This window comes from Tamandua tetradactyla, chromosome 10 (assembly GCF_023851605.1).
Source record: "Tamandua tetradactyla isolate mTamTet1 chromosome 10, mTamTet1.pri, whole genome shotgun sequence".
Lineage (NCBI taxonomy): Eukaryota > Metazoa > Chordata > Mammalia > Pilosa > Myrmecophagidae > Tamandua > Tamandua tetradactyla.
The window spans coordinates 104,432,725-104,455,482 of NC_135336.1; the positions used below are offsets into that span (position 1 = coordinate 104,432,725).

Consider the following 22,758-nt stretch of genomic DNA (forward strand, 5'->3'; position numbering starts at 1 on the left):
TTCCTTGTCTTTGACATGATGAGTGCGAATTGGTAAAAAAGTAAATAAAATGTTATGATAAGGCAACACATATGCACTCAAAATGCTATTGTTATAACTGTCACTGCAATTTGTAGTGCATTGAGCAGCAGTGCAGAATGCTAAGAATGCCACATACGACCTGCACAGCCACTTCTCAACTCGACCATTGTAGTACAAAAGCACCAGAGATAATATGCAAATTATCTCTGGCTGTGTTGCAATCATTTTTTATTTATGGATGCTGAAATTCTGATTTGATTTCATTTCATTTTCATGGGTCATGAATATTGTTCTTTTGCTCTTTTCTACCTGTAAAATCAATTCTTAGCTTGCACATCATACAAAGAAAGAAGGGGGCCTAGATTTGGCCTGTGGGATCTGGCTTGCCAGCCCTTTAATTCTTGCAATGAACAGGAAGGAGAAAACAAAGTAATGTCTTCTCTTCCAGACTTGTTCCAGAAGAGTCCACCAACCTGGAAAGATGCACTGAGCACTTTCCTGCCAACTACAAATGGGGAAATGGCTAGTAAAAATGACAAGAAAGCAAGCTAAAATGTCTCAGGGTGGCAAAAAAAAAAAGTAAGGCTTTCTAATAATCACCAGAACATAAGTGAATCTCCTTTTTTATCATTTTTTCCATTTACAACCCTGTTTTTTTGTTCAAGAGTCCTGGAGAGCCTCCCTATCTCTTTTAACCCTGAGCCATTGTCCCAGAACCCTCTCCCACATAGAAAGGGTTCAAATTAAAATTTATCTAGATAAAGAATATTAGATGGTACCCAGAGCTGGAAAGGGAAGAGAAGGAGCTGTGGATGCCACATAAAGAAACAGTCACTGGGAAGGGCTCCTGAACCTCCGTCACAACACCAGAATCTGCTGTTCCTGCTACCTCACTTGCCAACCTGAAACACCACTGGTCAAAGCTGAAGCTGGAATAGGCATTAGGGATCTTGGAAACTAGGAGGTCAGATGACCTAGCAAGAAGGGCAGGGGGTAAAGGGACAGGGTTTGGAAAAAGAAGCAGCAGCAGCAGCAGAATTTCTCAGTCTTGATTCTTTTGTCTCCTGGAAACTACTTTAGTTTCACATTAAGTGAAAAAGATATCAGAGAGAAACCTGTTTAATATGTTCAAATTCAGAAAAGTCTGTCAAAATAAAAACTTTTTAGACTCCCTTGTGGTTCATTATGACAACACTGTCATTTGTAACAAACTAAACTTCCCCTGGCCCATGAGCCAAGGGCCTACATTAACAAATACCATATTGACCCTACTTTTAGTGGCCAAAACAGAGGGAGCATCACACTACAAGTTTTGTTGTGATCTCAAAAGTCAAAGTCAGCATGGAGAAGTGGAAAGAATCAGAGACTGGACAAGCTCAAACTCGAATTCTTCTGGACTACTAAAGACACTAAGACATTGTCATTATATGATTAATGAGAAATACTGTCAGAAAAAGATGCTTCTGGGAAGCAGGTAACCGGTTTCACCAGCATAAATTCACCAGCACTTGCACTGCAGAGCCAAGATCTGGGTAGACTCGTACTTCACTTACAAGATGGTAGTTGAGAATGAAATTAATGTAATATAAGCATATAATGTAATTTCATTGTATTTATGCAAGTATCCCATAAACAGCAAAGTATCACTCAAGTCTAAAAGTACCCTTAGTATTGCCCAGGACAGAATCTGTCAAGGCCAAAAATATAACAGGCACATCTTGGGTTGGGGTGGAGGGGTCTGGGGATTCCGCCGGACATGTGGTCATTGGGATCTAATAATAGTGCTTATTAAAAAATGAACCCTTACCAGTTATTCTTCCAAACAGCCTCCTTGATGATGGAAATTCTTCTGAAAATTCATCCTTCATAAAATATTTAAATATCATACATTATATCAAGGCAAAGTAAACTACAAATAACCATAACCTCAAAATTCTAAAGCAGATAAGGGTTCTGTGACAATACCAAAACCAACTAGCAAGGATATGTCAACAGAGACTACAAAATAAAAAGTAAACTGGAAAATAACTGCTTAATCATTCATAGAAAACACTACTCTCCTAGTTTTCCCCAGATGACATGTGTGCAACATCCATGTAGAAAAAATAGGTTTCATTCATGCTGTGGACTTGTGTTCCATATTTAGTCAGCTACAAATCATATTTATTTCCTATCCATTAGGCATTGTGCTAACATCTTTACATATATTACCAACACAAAATTAAGCCTGCACAAAATCTCCTAAGTGGACAACTATCTCCATTATACAAAGGAGGAAAATGAGGTTGTGACTAGTAAAATAACTTGCCCAAGTTAGCAGGCTAAGTAGATTGGCAAGATATTGTGGATATTGTAGTTTGAAACTTTAACCATTACAGTGTGTTGCCTTTCCAAACATGTGTGTGCTCAGGCAGCTAATGTCCTTCAGAACTTTCCATTTTCTTAGAAACCATGTGAGACAGACAGAAGGAGCAAATCCCATCCACACTGAATTTAACACAAGCCATTCTTATTGGGACATTTGACAGCCACTGATACACAGTATGTCACATCAGCCCATTTCCAAAAGGGAAGATGACAAAGGGATCATTGTGCAAGTCAGTGATTTTTGCCTTTAGGGGGCGAGGGTGGGGCAGGGTGAGGTTATAATGCAGCATTATCTTGTGAGTTTTAATTTTATTCATTTTATTTAATATGTAAATATACATATATATGTATATTTCAATTTAAAAATCACTTTCGAAAATGCTCTATAATTCATTTGTTACATTTATCTCCTTACTGAGTCATTCCTGGTATTTCAGATTCAGAATCACCTAAAAAGCTTTCTAAAATAAACAGATGCCCAGGCCCCACCTTAATTCTTTGAATCAAAATTTCTGGGAATGTGACCAGTGCATCTATAGTTTTATAATATAAAATTCTACAGGTGAAACCAATGTGCAGCAGGGTTTAAAATTCTGGTCCTGTTTTAAACTGGTGAGTGCAGGTTTAGCAGTTTGACAAAATGACCCAGAGTTTAACAAAACCCTGTTTTGGATGGAATTTGCTTACTGATTTGCTGGACAATGGAAGTGGTGTCCCTGAGGTTAACTACTTCACCTACCTAAGGATCTCCTTCTTATTTCACATCAGATACGGACTTGTCTAGGACGTATATATAAAAAGATATTTCCCCTTAAGATCATTCTTTCACGATACTAACTTAGCTCCTTTAAACATAAATAACCATTTAACACCAGAAAAAAAATTTTTTTTAACTTCAAAGGGAATTAACACCATCCTTATCCCACCACACTAACTGCAACGGGGAAGCAAAGATGGTTCACCAGTTCATCATCTCAGGTTCTACTTTAACTAACACACCATCTCTTATTGACCTAAGCTTTTTCTTTTGGCAGACCCATTCCGGCTCAGCCTTCCTCCTCTTGCTTCAGCTCAAGAACTATGTAACGCTCAACCTCTGGCCCCTTATGGTTCCCTTGGTTCTGAATCTCCATTTGCTGCAACTTCCAGCTAACAAACTAAGAGACAATTAGTGACTAACAAGTAGATACTGGAAGCAAAACTTACAAGAAAATAAAAACCCTCAAAAGCCCAATAGAAAAAACATAAAGAATCAAACTATGGACTTTAAAACAGGCAAAATATCTGTAACACTGGCAAGGCCTCGGTTGCTATCTGGAAACTCGTGAGTATTTTCATAGATGGGAATACTTGGCCAGCCAGGCACACTGACAGCATGGCCTTGTGGCACTGTCTTCCACAACGAACAGACTTGTGCTCCACTCACCTGCCCAATTTCCTCCACTCTTTGATGTGCACTTTTGCCATTATTTTTCTTGATCCAATTTAAAAAAATTATTAGCCAACGTGATTCCTGCCCTCGTACTCAGCTCCTTCAGAACCCAGCTGGGACTGGATAATGTTATCTGGTAAAAGCAAAAGGAAGCGAGTTTAAGGCTTACCTATACCTCCATACTGCTCTGAAGCAGAATTCCCAAGTTTTGCTGAGGATGGCAGGGAATTTATGCCATGGTGAAATTGGAATTGACCCATATGAATTCCCACTCACATTCCTTCAACATTTTTGTAGAATGATATGTTCTCTAAAAGGGGAAATTATTAAGACACTGTTTTCAGGTAAAGAAACTTCATACTGAAAAGAAGATCATAGGGTTATAGGTACCTGGTTGTTTATTTGCATGTGTATGTATGTGTGTATAAAACAGTGCTCTGTTGGAGAAATACCCTTCCTTTTTGTCTTTCAGGATTTAAGGTAAGAAATTAGGAAAAAACAATGACAAATACCTTGTGCTCTTGGTATTTAAGTGAGTATTATTTACAAAAAAAAAGTTCTGATCCAAGAACACTTTGGTTCTCTTATCATTATTTCTGTGAGCAACTGAATCTGGGACCTTGGTTTATGCTTGATGCCAAAAAGAAAGACAAACACGCAAAGCAATGAGTGACTTACCTTACTAAACAAGCGTTTCACAAAAAAATATCTACTGCTCAAAACACAGGGATATGTAAACAAGTACTAATAGAGGCTGAAAATCCACTTAATCTCCATAAGAGAGTTCTGAATGGATGCATTTATAAAGTACTGCTATGCTATTAAAGGAGCTGATAAAGAATGAAATAAATTTTATCAGGGTTTCTTTTCTTATTATTTTACTAAAAAGTATTTGATGTATGTTTTTATTCTAGGAAACAAGTCTAGATAAGGAGACCCATGGTTAAGAAAATTACTCTTTTTCTGCCACCAAAGACTTTTCAATGTTAACAGACATTCCAAGTCAGATTTTAAGAAATGTGAATACAGTGTCAGTGTACACCAACACCGTGCACTCTTTCCCCCTTAACCTCAAAGATTCAAACTTTTTTTATACAGGAAATTAAGACCAAGTCCTGTATTTGGAATGTACTGTCTATCTATTATAAATGGTCTTCACTACAAAAATTGACATAAAAAAGTGCTGAGCGCATATTCTGAGGGATGCCAGAGCAAAGCAAGACCAAAAGAAAAGTTAGCGTTTTCTATCTCAAATTTGGGTGCGTGTGTTTATGTAATTCTCAATTATAAGATGACAGTAAGTATAACACCATAGGAGCTGGAAAAGAGGGTACAGTGGCAGATTAAAGAGTTGTTCTATGAGCCTTATAATTTTTTGCAGCCTTAATGAATTTTTACATGTAATTCTAATATTCGGTAAATAAAAATACGTCTTGGTTTTTTTAGTCCAATATCACAAAATGTGCTACTAGCCCTAAGTAAAACTCTCATACACTAAGGAAAAACTAAAGGAAGTTTTCCTTTCGTACACACACTAAAGTCAACTATATCTAGCCAAGCTGAATTTTACAACATGACCTTTAAGTTTTTAAAAAAAGTTTCTAACCTTCTAAAAGTTAACTTAATATACTTATGTGGGATAATTTATAAAACACTCCACTTTAGGTTAGAGATTAATCCACTGTGGCAGGATTTCTAGAATTTGTACAATCAAGTCCCTGATGCCCACACCAAGATATGAGGAAAGGAAGAAGATTTTTCTTCTCTCTTGCTTCCAAGCAGGTCAGAGCCTAACAGAAAAAAATCATCTAACCCTCACATACATTCTGAACACTACAAACTTGCATATGAACACTGAATCAGAAAGAAAATGTGTGAGTAATCATTCATATAAAGAATCAATTTTAAAAATCAAAATGATCTGTTAAACCTCCAATTTTTACTTTCAGAAATTTTTGAAGCCTATTGTCAATGTAATTAATATTTTCTTTTTTACACATTTGACTCAACTTATACTCAGTATACCTACCAGACCATTACCTGGACCAGGTTAATTGCATAGGAAGATTTTTTACTACGTTTACATTTTTTTTAAATTAATTTTAAAAAAGCATAGTAAAGAGTCTGAGGACAAATTATTCAACTGTTTATCATACATAAGACCGCATGACTATAATACAAAGGGGGGATCTTTTTTCATTTAACGTTACAATATACACAGCAAGTCCGGACTAGGTCTTACAATCTGAACACAGGTATTTAACCTTTTCCATGCTGTTTATGTTTACAATGCACAGAAGTCCTGTAACCAAACTGTGTAGTAAAGCACACAAAACTGGACTGTAACATAACACAGTATGCAGAAGCATTGGATTTTATGATTTTCTTTATGTAAATACCGGTTTAAAAATTGCTTTAGTTTTTGGTGCTTGCTAAGATGTGGCAACCAGCACAGAAAAAGATGACCTGACCCTTGTGGTATTTTAACCTTGTATTACTAAACAGCAGTAACTACTGAATTCCTTTTGACACTGCTTTACTCAAGATGATGCCCTTTTATTCACTGTAAATTTTTATGAACTACTGAGTTTAAAAATCATCCACAGGTTTGACATTTAATTACAAAATAAATACGGATTTCCTAATTAACAACCAAAAATGTTGTGGCTTATAAAAATGGGTATTTCCAAGTTTCATTCACATTTACATAGTTCTAAGCCTTTCTTTTGTCACTGCTTACATATAAAAACCTGCTTTTGTTCAGGGGGAAAAAAAAAACTGACATAGTCAGCCACATGGAATTGACCAAGAAAAAGTAATGTGGTGCTCTGCTGAGTTGTTCTAACAGGGTTTAACGGCAGAGGTAGATTACTGCGTCTTTGCTAGGCTTCTTTTGATCTTGGACAGGTAAATTACTTATATTCATCCTCCCAATGCAACTACTCAAAAGTAGAACTCCCCAAAATTGGTCAATTTAAAGTGGGAACACAAATTTAGTAACTGCCAGACTGTGTTACATTAAGGCAGTATAATCTCAAAACTAGGCCCTTGTTAAATACCAGTGCAGTAACCTCAGGTCAGGCAACAGAATTTTGCTTTACTCCTGCTCATGTTTTGGACCTGCTGGTGCAATCAAGGTCTTGCTTTCATGTTTAAAAATAGGTTAATCAGGAATACAACAATCAACTGCTGGTTCCATAGCTTCTGGATCCAGTGTCCCTTTACCTTCAGAAGCCTGAACAGATTTATAATGTAACAGATGCTGTAATCTTGGATTAGATGACAATCTATTATGTTCAGTACACAGACTGCTGTAAATGTATTGGCTATGGATTCAACAACAGTTCCAGTTTTGTTTAAGCAATAGTACAGCCATAATTTTCAACTGACATTTAAAAATGGTCTAGTTACACCTTGTGTCAAAGTGCAGAACTGCTACATTATTGGTTACAGACATCTATGTGCTATAAAAACAGCTTTGGTACAATAAATTATCAAAAAAGAAAATAAATTTTTGTAAAATTCACAGCATAATTGTGAGGCAAAAAAGCAGTCACATAAAATTCTGCATTTTTTAAAAATGTTCAGGATGAACAGAAGACATCTTTGTGCAGAAGAAATGGTGGAGATACCACGTGCCGAGAAAAAGCAAAAGAAAAAGTAAAAAGCAGGAAGGGACACAGCTGTAGCTATTTCCATCAAAGCAAACCACTACTTCTGTGACCTTCAACCAATAAGGAAGTCAACTTTATGACACACGCAAAGTGACCTTGCAATACCTTACAATTAGTGGGTCACAAAAGTCTATTTTAAAAGAAAGGCCTCTTGAATTACCCATTCTCTGTGTTTTCAGCATTAAGGACTGTCTGCAAAAGCATGTCCAAAAGTGATTGCATCTGAAATGGTAGGCTCTTCTAATTTAGAGTCCAAATCCATAAGGCCAAAGGTTATCCCAAAGACCACCACTTAGACCTCCCCAGGACTGGCCACGACTGACCCGTTGATTGCTTCTCAGTGCACCTTGGTTAGGAGACCAGTCACGTTCCATTACTATCTTACTGTGGCCTCTAAAACAGAAGACCCACAGAATCCCGTGTAATTGCTGCTTTGCTCCTCAGTAGGTTCAGACAGGAGAGTTCTGATCCCCGCCACTTAGTATGCTTAATGTGCCTTACAAACTTCAACACAACCGTCCCTTTCACATAGCTGGAGATGATGTTTGTGTAAGCTGGAGGTCCCTCATCCTTACAGTACTGCATTTCCGTGCCCAAGTGTGTTGAGAGGGCTTTAAAACCCGAATTTCCCACCCACAACCCAAAACAAAACAAAAAAACTAAAAAGGAAAAAACAAAAAGAAAGAAAAAAACACCCACATGGGGCCCTCTATGCAAATTATGTGCAGTGCCTTTTTATTTTAAAATCAGTTGGCAAATGACCAAGACCAACATCTGAACATTAACTTTTGTTGACTAGAAAGACAAAAAAGCCCACATTTATTTTTTATGATTGGGATGTGGCAAGTTAAAACAGGGGAGGCAAAAAGAGAGGTGACACCTCTGAGCTATCCATGAATATGGGTTTGGACATGGCTCTTTAAAAAAAAAACTTCATTGTCCCTTTGCAATCTTTTCAAGTTAAAAAACAAAAAGTCAGCTTTGCCCTCCTGTAGCGGTTCAGTGTGTTAATCTCCTTCTGATGCAAGCAGCTTTGCACTTTGTTTTTGGAAAAAAACACCACTTCTATAAAAACACACAAGAAACAAACTCAAGTTTCAATTTAGTCACGAGCTAGCTACAGGACTTTGTTGAACACAAACCCCTGTCATGGGAGACTCTTCTCTATCAATTCCTTGCCTCATTGTCAGATGTCCTTCAGTCATGTAATGTGCAGGACCTGTATTAGCGGAAAATTGGTATGTTGGATGTCCAGCTATGCCAGTCTCTTGGCGGGGATTGGAGTAGACGGTTAAATTAACGTCCATAGCTCCATTCTGTCCAAAGTCCAAGGTGTTAGCAGCCACTGGGCGATTCTGGTAGGCCTGATTGCCTTGATTACCAGTAGAGGAGGAAGATGTGGAGGAAGAAGTAGTTGAGGAAGACAGGGATGTCATGGAGTGGTGACTATGGCCAACCTCCATAGAATCCTGGGAGGAGCTATTTGTTGGAGAATTGTAGACCCTTGGCCTGGTCCGGTTACCCAAGGCTTGTTGTCCATGGTGGTGGTGGTGGTGGTGGTGGTGGTGGTGGTGATGGGAACTGTTTCCATGGTGATGATGCAATGCATTCTGTTGAGGGGCTACATGAAAGGTTGTTTCTTGAACAGGATGAGTTTCAACAGTGACCTGCGTAGGAGCTTCAGTGCCTGACCAACCAAGTGGAGGAGGAAACTGCTGACGCACCTGTAAGAATGGATTTTAAAAGAATTTAGTCAGAGCACTATTTCCATTCTTTTGTCTTCAATCACAAGCTATACCACTAGCATTTATATTAATTAGGCAGAAACAGTTTTGAAACTTTTAATGTGTGAGACATTTTTATAATGCAAAATTCCAAACATGTTTGAGAAGAAAACATATTTTACTATGAAAGTTGAAATTTTTAGCAAGTTATTGCCACACATAAGCTCATATATTGAATTAGCCACTTTATTTTTTCCTTAGGAGCACTGTTTATGCCAGGTCAGCAAACATCTTGAGGCTCAAAAGAAATTCTTTACCTTCCCCCTAAAGCCCCTTTTCTGTCCATCTTTCCTATTTCAGTATCCACCTAACTGCTCAACAATTCTACCATCCAACCCATCACTAAATTTTACTCTTCTCTCCATCTCCACCGCTGTCACTCTACCCAGGTCACAGCTCTTTTCTGCTCCTAAATTGCTTCTACCACTGCCTTCAAAGATGAACAAGAAAAATATTTTAAATTAAATTAAAAATTTAGTCACTTTCCTCTTTAAAATCCTTTAATGACTTCTTGTTGCAATTAAAAGAATAAAACAATGCAAAATCCATACAAAGGTCTACATAATCTGGCCAATGCCCTCCACTTCTCTATTCTCTTCCTGGACCATCCCTTTCTTCTTGTGTTCCAGTAACACTGGTTCTTCCTTCCATTACTCCACCTGCCCAAGATTTTTCAAATTCATCAAGGCATTTGTACTTACTGTTTCTATCTACCTAGAATGCTTTTATTCCTAATCTCCACTTGTCTGCCTCCTTCTCATCATTTCAGTTCCAGAATAATCTCTGACCACTCTGGCTAATGATGCCCCAATCCCTTATGGCAGAAGTTACAAGTTGTCCACAAAATGACATTTGCACTTTCCTGAATACAAAACAATCTACACTCCCCACTTTCTCTTGAACTTAGGGGTGGTCATGTGACTAAGTTTTGGTCAATGGAATGTGAATGAAAGTCTGTGTGTCACTGCCAGGCCTGGCCCATAAAATAAGCCCTTCTTGCTACTGATGTGGTGGACAACTGGGTTCTACAGGAGGGATGTGGAGCCACAAGATGTGGGATTCTGGGACTTGAAGCACAGAGTGGAGGAGTCGGGCCACTAACCTAAATACTCACTCTGGACTGCTAAACAAAGAAATAAAATTCTTACTCTACCACATTTTGGGGTCTACCTATTATCAGAGTTTAGCCAATTCTGACTAATATAAAGCTAACAAGCAGTCTCTTTCTATTGCATTTTCCTGTTTTATTTCTTTGAAACATTTAATGCCACTTGAAATTTTTATTCACTTGTGTTGTTTTGCTTATTTAAACTGGATGACCATTAAGAATGTGAACCTAAGAAGGCAGAGGTTTTGCTTCTATTTCCAGTGGCCAGCACAAATCACTAAGAATCTAATCGATGAAGATGGTCTAAGAAACAAAATTTTAAAAAATATAATTGAAAGCAGCCCCATAGAAAAATAGGCAGAGTTTTCAGAAAAGAAAATACTAATGGTTCTTCAAACTATGAAAGCTACTCAAATTCATGCATAATAAAAAATAAGCAAAATAAAACTATGTCCCGATACTATTTTTTATTTCAGATCGGCAAAGAACTGAAAGTTGATCAAACTGTTTGCTATTGATAGGAGAGTAAACTGGTAAAACTTTGGAGGGCAATTTGGCAATAGTTAACAAAACTCTAAATCTTATTACTCTTAGATCTAGCAATTTTACTTCCAGGAATACATATCACAGACAAATTACATATGCAGGAATGATAATATATAAAGTTATTTATTACAGCCTCATTTGTAAAAGCAAAAAAGAATGGAAATAAAGTAAATGTCTATTAATAAGTTAAATGACTCTAGGAATATCAAAACAATGGAATACTACGCAACTGCCCCCAAAAAAATGAACAGCTCTCTATCTACTAAAATCGGAAGAGCCCTAAAATATAGTTACATGTGAAATAAACAAAAGGCATGAAGTAGTGTGTATGGTAAGCTGTTTGTGTGCAAAGGCTGGGTGAAGAATATATATTTGTAGCTGCTTGCATATCTAAGAAAGGTTACAAAAATTAAAAGATTAGTTTAGAAATTGGGTGGCTAGAGGAAATGGAAGGAAGACTTCATTGAATATACCCTTTCATATTTATTTTTTAACCATCTGACTACGCTAATTGTTCAAAAATTAAATAAAAAAAGGATCTGCGACAAGGCAAAATATTGAGTTTTGCTAAGCATGGGTGGGAAGTATTAATGGTAACTTTCTAAACTTTTGCAATATTCATTATATTTGGAAAGAAGACATGAAAAAGGGATATAGGGAGAAAAGGAAAGAAAAAAGGAAGGAAGGAAGGACAATGTAAAGAATTAGGCAAAGTCTTTGGTACTAGTGACATTTAAGCAAAGACCAGAAGTAAGTGAAAGCTAAAAGAGAGGGAAACAGAGTTTCAGGCTAACAGTAAGTATGAGACAAGTAAGAGAACATAAGCATATTCCAAAGAGTTAAAATAAATTCAGTATAACCAGAGTGAGTGAAGAAGAATGGCCTGTCAAGCGGCCAGATCACGGAAATCACTAAGATTGAGACAGAAAAAAGTCCAACATTCATTTAAGTATAAGGGGGAGCAAGCAAAAACTGGTTTAAAGTGGGAAAATAGCAAGATCAGACTGTGTTTCCCAGAGTTCATTCAATTGCAAAGAGAAATGGTGGGAAGGCTGAATGGAACTGGACACTGAAAGAGCAGTTAGGAGGCTCTTTACAGTTAGGCTAGAGATGGTGGGAGCAATAGGGGTGAAGCAGAGAGAACACAAACATATTTAGAATCCATACAATTTCATTTTTTATTCAACCTGGGTGGTGAGGGAGAGAGGAGTCAAGAATCACCCCTGACCCCCACCCTCACTTCCATGGTTCTGACTTCAGAAAATAGGTGACTGTGAGGCCGTTTACAGAGAATAAGTAACACTAAAAGCATTGGGGCAGAGGAGAAAATAATGACACTAGTTTGTACTATATTTGCAGAGCTCCATTGGTGAGACTTGCAAGGCAATATTTATAGTAACTGGAAATAAAGGCTTTGGGGCTCAAGATTAATGTCTAGGCCAGAAATAAAGATTTTGAACAGATTTACATAATGATGGCTACTGAAGTCATTGGTGAGAGTGGGTGAGAATCTCCAAGAAGGGAAGGGACAGGGCCACAGCTCAAGGAAGACCAATGTCTAAATAGCGGCTTGAAAAAGAAAATGCGGAAGAAGACACAGCAAAGGTCAGACAGATGGGCAGAAATTATGGCAGCATCCCAGCAAGGAAAGCAGAGGGAGAATGTTTTAAAAGGTGGGGAGAAGTCGACATTGCCAAATGTAGTAGAGGGATAAATAAAATTAAACAATTAGAGGATCCACTGTACTCATCAACTGAAGGCTCACTGGTGACACTGGCAAGAAAGATTACAGTGAAGTTGGGAGAAAGATACCTATCAAGAATTGGCTAAAGAGTTTTAAAAGATACAGTAATGGAAACTACACACAGCAGAAATACAGGGTGAACAAGACATGGGGACCAGGGAAAGGTTTTGCTTAAGATGGGAGAGACTTGAGATTGATTGAACTCTGATAAAAAGAAAGACCCAGAGGACACGGAGAGATGGAAGATTCCAAAGCCATGGCAATGGCCAAAGTGCAAAGTGATCAGGAAGGCTGGAGATGGAGATAGGGCACTGGTTGAGCTTGGCCTTAGGCAAGAAACCCACAACCGAACGTCAGGGAAAAAGAGGGAAAGAGAAATGGACACGTGCACATGTAGGGAGGATTACATATCTGATGATAGAAAGTGAGGCAGTTCCTATTTGAAGACTATTTTCGTTACAAAGCAATGAGTGAGAACAGAAAAGGAGATGTCAAAGTTTTAAGAAGAGTAGAACAGTTATTAAAAGAGAAAAAGAGAGAGAGGACTTAAGAAACATGTAACACTGCCCTTGAAAGGTTAGTAAATATTAATAGTGATAATACAGCTACCTGTGGTGGTTTTCTCCAGCAGCATTCAGCAGCCCGAGCCAAGACTGAGAAATACTAAAAAACTTCCGCTTGATTTTAGCCATCAATTAAACACGCTAGCCCTTACCATGTAACACCTTAATGCAGTACTCAGTATAGAATGACATTTTTCTATAAACAGTATTTAAATATTTTAACCACCACCATCTGCTTTAACTCAATTAAAAAAAATATATTTGACTAGATGCTATTCTCTAAAAAACAAAAGCAAAAAGTGAAGGCTACACTCAAACCACAGACTGTTATCAGAATCAATGACCATGAATGCTAAAAAAAAATATCATGGGAGGCAGTATGGTGACCCAGGGAAAGTTATTCAACTCACGAAGTATCAGTTTCCACTGTAAAATGTAGATCACAGCAGTGTGAAGTTCAAAATGCTGTTTTGGTAAATAAAATAAACACAGGGAAAAAAACATTTGGAACAATGGCTGGTATGTACCCAATAAATATGAGGAAGGGAAAAACTGCAAGAACGTGTATTTTTAATTATGAGTTAGTTACATTTCCTTGTACATAAAAAAGTTAGAAATTCTTCAAGTACATGGCATCATCATTCTAAAGGCATGTTGTGGTATCCAATCCCACTAAGCCTGGTCAGGTGACATGTACAAAGGGCAGGATAAGGGCTCACCTGGGGGCTGTGTGTCTCGCAATCCATGGCCTGGACGGCAGCTGTGAAGTGCCCACCACTGTGCCGGTGCTGGTGTGTTGGATCCGACCTCGCTCTACCACTGTTACTTGTCCCTGATGATCCACCTTAAACGACATGGTACAACTTGTGAGTTTCAAGTTAATTTTGTTCTAATTTGTATTCTGAGACTGTAATATTAGAACTAAAAGGATGTTACCAAAAAAACATCAAAACCCTATAATACCAGATTTAAATGTATATCACAAAATCACAGAAGTTTCTAAGAAGTTCTCTCATATATAACATGGAACTAAAATACAATCAAGTTTGGTTAGTTAGGAGAAGACTCAAGCACTCAAAGTGATTCCATTTTTATAAAACAATTTAAAATTTTGGACAGTACATTTCCCAACTACCAAGCATAATTTATTACATGCATAATTAAGTATGAGAGCTTTAGGAAAGATAAATTTATTACTAACTGTAAGTAACAGATTAAGTATAATAATTTCTCCCCACCCCATTAACACGTTTTATAAACACTTTAAAATAACCCGAACATCATAAACAAAATACTCAATATTCCAAAGTCTAGGCCTTATATCAAAGGACAGACCTGAGCTTGAAGATGTACTGGAGGTGGTGCCTGAAGACTGTGACTGCTCCATTGCAGGACTGGTGGACACACTATTACTTGTATTTGTACCTTCATCAGCTGTTTTCTTGAAAAAACTATGCTGCAGGGCATAATAAGGTTGAATTCGACCTTTGGGGTCATAATCAAGCATCCTTAAAATGAGGTCTTTGAACTTCAAGTAGTCAGCTACCGTGTGACCCGATTCCCCAGCACGACGCCCACCAGGTCCTCCTGTTTCTACTCCAAGAATATTATGAAGTTTACGGGTTGCTGGTGGTTTGTACTCCTATATGAAAAGAAAGATCAAAAGGCTTTACCTAATTTTTATGGAATATGTAAACGTTTACATAATTTAACTTCAAGTATGTTTCATTGAGGTCTTTATGAAAAATAACATTTTACTGTTAAATCCTCTGTATTTTTCACATTACTATTCTAAATGCAAACTAGAGAGAAGAAATTCAATGTAATTTTGAGATCAAAACAACTTTAAAGACCCTCTAGCCCAAGGTGGGGCAGTGAACTATTATCCAGTCCAGATCATTCCTTGTACAGCCCAAGCCCGGCTAAGAATGAGATATTTTTAAAGGGTTGAAAATACAAACAAAAAAACAAAAAACCAAGAAGAATATGTAACAAAGGACTGCTAAGCCTAAAATAATTACTATCTGGCCTCTTTACTGACTCCAGCCCACTGGTTCTCAACTTCTTTTCTGCCCTATGCACCTGAGAACTTGGATATGAATCTTTCACAGTAATAGCAGCTCACAAAAGCTGGGCTGGTAGCTCTGGGGAACAATGTACCGAGAGAAGAATCACTGTTGTAGTAACAGGACTTACACGTAAAAAAATTAAAAGCAAATCATGTATGACTCCCTTTCAGAAATATTAAATAAGAGATATCAAAACACATTTTCATACATAATAATATAACCTTTCAAATTTCTCTGAGTAGTATAAGGTTAGGAGAGGGTCTGTTGGTTGGGCAGTAATGCATACAGTGATATCTAGAGTCACGCTAGGGGCTCAGAAGACAAGCAGTGCTTAAGGGAAAGCCCTGGTCTCACTGTCAAACACATGAAACCAACGATGAATGAATGTCAAGTCAGACACGCACGGACACACACACACACACCTGATCTGGCTAAACTACGAATGAGATTGACTCCCCCAACCTAGTGGCCTGAAAAAGCAAAAGGGTCAATAGGATTCATTTCATCTCTACTGTTCTTAAGTACAGAAAATCTAGCATATATTTAAAAGTTACAGACACAAGAAAAAAAGGGGGGGGGGGGCAGGGGGCATAATCAAGAGAAAAATTTGGACAACTGAAGACCCACATTAAAAGAGTAAATGGATGGCACAGATGTTGAAATTACCAGACAGGCATTTTAAAAATAACTTCGATAAATAGTTTAAACAAAATAGGTCAAAAGGTAGGTGTTTGAATAGCTCATCTATTTCAGAAGACAAAAGAAACTATTTTTTAAAACAAGGACAACTACAAAAGCTAGAACTCAAAAGTACAATATCAGAAATGAAAACTCCATTTAATGGTTTTACCAGCAGACTGGACACAGCAGAAGAAGAAAAAATTTAATGAATAAGAAGACAAGAAAATAAAAACTAAACTAGAACACATGAAGAAAAAAGATGAATAAATCAAACAGAAACCTCTGGGGTAATTTCAAACACACTAACATACTTGTATGGATAACCTGAAGTGAAGGAGAAACATTAAAGCAAAAAAAAAAAAAAAATTGATAAAACATTTGGGTTTTCAAAAATTGATGAAGAAGCAATCTCCAGATGCAAGAAACTCAGAGAACCTCAAGTAGAATAAATACCAAGATAACTATGACCTTAGGACAAAATAGTCAAATTGCTGAAAATTAAATATAGAGAAAAAATATTAAAATCAGCCAGAGGCTTGAAGAGGGAGAAACATTACCAACAGGAAAACAAAGCTAAGAACAGCCACTGACTTCTTATCAGTAAAAATGCAAACCAGAAAACAATGTCATAACACCTTATTTTTCTTTTTCCTGAGATAAATATAAAAATAACAACCTGGAATTCTACTTCTACTGAAAATATCTCCCAAACTTGAAGATGAAATAGAAACATTATCAGAAGCTCTCAGACTGCTGAAAAAATCTGTCAGTAGAAGTCATTCACTACAAAATAACAAGAGAATTTCTTCAGGCTGAAGGAAAATAATACCACATGGAAGTAAAAAATTGCAGAAACGAATGAAGAATACTATTAAGGGCAAATATATTAGTAAATATGAAATCTTTTTTATCATTTTTGGTTTTTTATGTGTTTTGATATTTCTTTAAAAGTCTTTAAGAATCAATAATATGCTGTGCAGAAGTAATACAAGATGTCACAAAGTTAAATAGAATTATATGGTTATTGCATATATCAAGTGATACAATTTGAAGCTAAAATGGTAAGCTACAGATAGATATTATAAAAGCAATCAATAAAAATTAATACAAAGGAACAACAAAAAAGACAATATAGGAGGTGGATTAAAATACTAAAGAATATTCAATTAACCCAAAAGAAGGTAGGAAAAGAGGGAACAAGGAACAAAGAACACACTAGACAAATAGAACACAAATAAGACAAGTCTTAAATCCAACCCCTGAATAATTAAGTGGACTAAATTCTCACTGTAAAAGAAACAGATCATTGAGTTGGAATAAAAATCACAACTCTATCAAAAGTTGTATACAAAGTCCTACTTTAATATAAAGATTTGAACTCTCAAGCAAAAAATTAGAAAAAATATATACCAGAAAAATGACAAGAATAAGAAAGCTGGTGTGACTATAGTAATATCAGAAAAAGTAAACACAAAGACAAAATTACTGTCATAGATAGGCTCATTTCACGAAAATAAAAGGGTCAACTTATCAAGAAGTCATAACAATCCTAAATGTGTATGCACATGTTAAACGATCTTCAAAAAACACTAAAGAGAAATTCAGACAAATCCAAAATTATCAATGAATATTAACACTTCACTTTCAGTTACTGAAAGAGTATTAACGCATATATATATATATATATATACACACAAAGCAAGGCAAAGCAAGGATACAGAAAACGTGAAGAAAAATCTCAAGCAATCTGACTTACATATTTGTAGACCACTACACCAAACAAATATGAAATGCAAATTCTTTTCAAATGCACATGGAACATTTCACAAACACAGGTGGACTACATGATGGACCATAAAACAAATCTCAATGAAATTCAAATTAATTACTCATTTGATATAATGCAACAAAATGGTAAATAACAATGAGTCGAAGAAATCACAGTGAAAATCTGAAACATTTTCAAAGTGAATAAAACACACCAAAAATAGGCTGCAGCTAAAGCAGTACTTAGGGGGAAATTTTTACCATTAAATACTTAAACATATGAGAAGAAGAAAGGTTCAAAATTAAAGAACTAAGCTTCCATTTTCAGAAGTTAGAAAAAGAACAATTCAATCCAAAGCAGAAGAAAACTAAATAAAGAGCAAGAATTGATGAAATAGGAACTAAAAAAAGTCAGGGGGAAAAATAAAACAAAACATTGTTGTCTGAAAAGATTAATAAACTTGATAAATCTCCAACAAGACTAACGGGTGTGTGTGTGTGTGTGTGTGTGTGTGTGTGTGTGTGTGTGTGTGTGTGTGTGTGTGTGTGTGTGTGTGTGTGTGTGTGTGTGTGTGTGTGTGTGATGCAAATAATCATTATTGGAAATAAAAGAGATTACCACTACAGAGCCTCTAGAAATTAAAAAGCAATAAATTATTACGGATAATTTTATGTCAACAAATTCAACTTAGATGGGTAAAGGACATGAACAAACACTTTTCAGACGAACAAACAGATAAAACGCACATGAAAAGATGTTCAACTTCGCTGGCTATTAGGGAAATCCAAATCAAAACCACAATGAGATATCATCTATCACCTACTAGAATGGCCATTATCAAAAAAACAGAAAACAACAAGTGCTGGCACACTTATCCACTGTTGGTGGGATACAAAAGGGTACAACCACTCTGGAAGGCAGTCAGTAGTTCCTCAAGAAGTTATGTATAGAATTACCATATGATCCAGCAATCCCATTAATAGGAATATATTCAGAGGAACTGAAGGCAAGGACACAAACAGACATTTGCATATCAATGTTTATAACAGCATTATTTACAACTGTCAAGAGAAGAAAACAGCCCAAATGTCAATCAATGGATGAGTGGTTACAAAAGCTATGGTATATACACATGATGGAACATTATGCGGCTGTAAAACAGAACAAAGTCATGAAGCATGTAACAATGTGGATGAACCCTGAGGACATATGCTGAGTGAAATTAGTCGGAAACAAAAGGACAAATACTGTATGGTCTCACTAAGATGAACTAAGATTAATGAATGAACTTTGAGAGTTGACATTAAAAACACAGGTTATCAAGGAGATAGAAATAGGATAGAGAGTGGGTATCTGGTGCTAAGGAATACAGATTGTACAACAGGACTGACGGTAGAAATTCAGAAATGGATAGCACAATACTATCTGATTATACCACAATAATATAAATACACTGAATGAAGCTGAATGTGAGGATGAGTGAGGGAGAAGGGGTGGGGGCACATATGAAACCAGAAAGAAAGATGATAAAGACTGAGACGGTATAATTTATGAATGCCTAGAGTGGACAATGATGGTGATAAAATGTACAAATAAGAAAACACTTTTGCATGAGGGCAAACAGATGACTGTCAACTTTGCACAATGTCAAAAATGGACGGTATACAGGAAAAAGTACAATCAATGCAAGCTAAGGTCTATGAACAGTTAAGATTGAAATAAGCTTCCACTGAATGTAACAAAGGCATTATGCCAAAACTAAACGTCAACAGGCAGGGGGCACAGGAAAGGGGTACGGATTCTTTGTGGAAGAAATGGAAATGTCTTCAAATAGATTATGGTGGTGAAGGCATGTCTATTTACTTAGGTTGGAGTGTAAAATGTGCTAATAAAACTGTTTAAAAGTAAACAGAGAAAGTGCGGAGAAAGAGATGTATCTGTTCACCGTCAGTAGGGAAACTGAGAGGTGCAGCCCCTTGGAGGGCAGTGTGGTGGTTCCACAAGAGGTAAGGATGGGGTTGCCATATGATCCTAAAACTCCACTGTTCAGCATATACCTGGAGGAACTGAGTGTGGGGGCATGAACGAACATCTGCAAACTGGTATTTATGGCAGCAGCAATTCACAATGGATGGAGGTAGCCTAAGAGTAAAACAACTGAGGAATAAAAGGGGGAACTATGGTGTACACATACAACAGACTATACTAGGCAGCTGCAAGAATGAATGAAGTTGTGAGGCATACAACTAGGTGAATGAACCTTAAGGACTCTATGGTGAATGAAATGTCAGAAACAAAAAGACCTATCATGGCTCACTCATTTGGACTAACTATAATAAAAAAACTTAGTGAACTGAAGTTGAGAGCATGGGTTATCAAGTTGGGACCTATCATAAGTTCTTACTACAGTCACATATCTTCAGGAGTTGTAAATTTTATTTCTAAATTCTGAGATACTGAGCTGGTCGTTTCCAAAACCTTTGGGTGTTTACGTGACACCTGAGTTAGAGCTCTGATGGTACGAAAGTCAGCACTACCCAATACAGGAATTGTTTAAAAAGTTGAAAAAGGGATCAGACTTCGACTAGAGATATGTATAAAGCTGATCTGGATAGGACTAAGGCAGATCAGATTACAGGGTGAAGGATGATATCACCCATATTTTAAACCTTCAACTTCTGTATGAGACCAAAGGGAGAGATGTCTGTTTGGTGCAAAATTTGTATTTTGGATAGTGCATTACCTAATTTAACTTATATGGTCAGTTTAGTTGAGCACCATTAGTACATGGAATCTAGAAGGGCATGAGATCTTGTTGGTTTCTCCAGGTCAGTGTGATACCCTGACACATCCCAGAGTAATTTGGGCTGTGAACAAAGAAGTATTTGAAAAGTTCCCTTGGGAAACAGGAGAAAGAAAGAAATATTCAACTTCTTCATTTGGAGAATCTGTGACATTCTCATAAGCAGTGGGGACAACCAAATCAATAGCCGAGTCCTTGATCTTGGGTTTGCCCTTAAGAAGCTGATTCCTATAAAGGATAGGCTAAGCCTACTTAAAATCAGGACTAAGAGTCACCCTCAGAGAACCTCTTTTGTTGCTTAAACTGGCATCTCTCTCTAAGTCAACTCGGCAAATGAACTTACTGCCTTGGGAATCATGTCCCATGTAGAGGGGAAGGCAGTAAGTTTACTTGCTGAGTGGGACTGGACTCTCAGGATGAGTAGGGACACAGCATCAAGGGACTGAGAAAGACTTCTTGACCAAAAGCGGGAAGAGAAAAATGATGCAAATGAAGTTTCAGTGGCTGAGAGATTTCAAACAGAGTTGGGAGGTTATTCTTTGACATTATATAGATATCCCTTTTCAGCTTATTGTGTATTGGAGTGGCTGGAGGGAAGTACTTGAAAATACTGAGCTGTATTCCAGTAACCTTGATTCTTGAAGATGAATGTATTAAGATATAACTTATAATGTAACTGTATGATTATGAAAACCTTGTGTCTGATGCTTATCTAGGATATGGGTAGATGAGTAAAAAGATACGGATAAAAATAAATAAATAATAGGGGTGATTAAGGGCAAAATAAACTGGGTAGATGGAAACACTAAAGGTCAATGAGGAGGGGTAAAGGGTATAGTATGTATGAGCTGTTACTGTTGTTTAATTTTTTATTTTTTATTGATAAATATTATATATTCACATGCCACATAATCATTCAAAGTGTACAATCAATGGTTCACAATATCATCATATAGCTGGGCATTTTTCATCACAATCAACTTCTTTCTTCTTTTTTGTGAAAAATAATATATATACAAAAAAGCAATATATTTCGAAGCACATCGCAACAATTAGTTGTAGAACAGATTTCAGAGTTTGGTTTGGGTTACAATTCTACAATTTTAGGTTTTACTTCTAGCTGCTCTAAGATACTAGAGACTAAAAGAAATAGATTCAGCAAACATATATTCCACCTTCTCTATAGAATTCCACCATCACATTTGATCTTTCTTCCATTCTTTAGGGGTATTTGGGCTATGCTCATTCTAACTTTTTCATGTTGGAAGGGGCTGTCGATATACGGGGTGGGGGATGGAACTAGCTACATTAAAAAATATAAAAATCTAGGAATAAGTTGAATAAAATATATGTAGGACACTAAAAACCATAAAACCACTGAGAGAAATTAAAGACCTATTAAACAGTGATACCATGTTCATAGATTGGAAGACTCAACATTGTTAAACTGTATATTCTCCCTATGTGGAATCCCAATGCAGCCCCAAAAAAAATTCCATGAGGAATTGTTGTACAAATTTATAAACTGATTTTAAAATTTTGAAACAGAATAAACTAGTTGCAGGACACATACAATGTGAACTCAAGACTTAAAGCTACACTTAACAACTCCTATGGTACTGGTTTAAGGACAGAAAGAGAGATCAAAGGAACCGAAGACAGTCCAAACATAGACCCCCACACAAAAAGCAAATTCCATTTCAATAAAAGTGCCACATCAGATCAACAGGGAAAGGCAAGTACATCATCAAATGGAGATACAACTACTAGGTAAATATACAGGGGGAAAATGAACCTCAACTCCTATATACATCACTGCACACACAAAAATTAACGTAAGATGGATCAGTCATCCCTAGCCATATAAGTTAAAATCAAAAGCTTTTGGAAGAAAACATACCCATTAAAGAACAACAACAACAAGACAAATTTGACTTCATCAATATTAAAATTTTCTGCTCATCAGAAAGTACTATTAAGAAAAGGAATAGGCAAGTAGTCTGGGGAAAAATACTAACATACATATAACAAAGAACTTAAACTCAGTATATGTAAATAACTTGTACAACTCAACAAGAAATAAGGGCAAAAGACTGGAAGGATCTCTCACAAAAGAAGATACAGGAATGACTAATAAGCACTTGAAAAGGTAATCATTAGTCAAATCACTACATACCTGCTAGAATAGCTAAAATTCA

At 36.7% G+C, this 22,758-nt stretch overlaps 1 protein-coding gene across 3 annotated transcripts in view; it reads right to left on the reverse strand.

The window, feature by feature from the left end:
- Positions 1–5,945: 5,945 nt before the first annotated feature.
- DYRK1A (dual specificity tyrosine phosphorylation regulated kinase 1A) overlaps positions 5,946–22,758 on the reverse strand; it is a 200,351-nt gene continuing 183,538 nt past the window's right edge. For all 3 annotated transcript variants that reach the window (XM_077119084.1, XM_077119083.1, XM_077119085.1), the window contains 3 exons: positions 14,575–14,881; positions 13,959–14,083; positions 5,946–9,218 (listed from right to left, as the gene is read on the reverse strand). In XM_077119084.1, the coding sequence (XP_076975199.1) occupies positions 8,601–9,218; positions 13,959–14,083; positions 14,575–14,881 (1,050 nt within the window). In that variant the 3' untranslated portion in view covers positions 5,946–8,600. The remainder of the gene's footprint in view (positions 9,219–13,958; positions 14,084–14,574; positions 14,882–22,758) is intronic.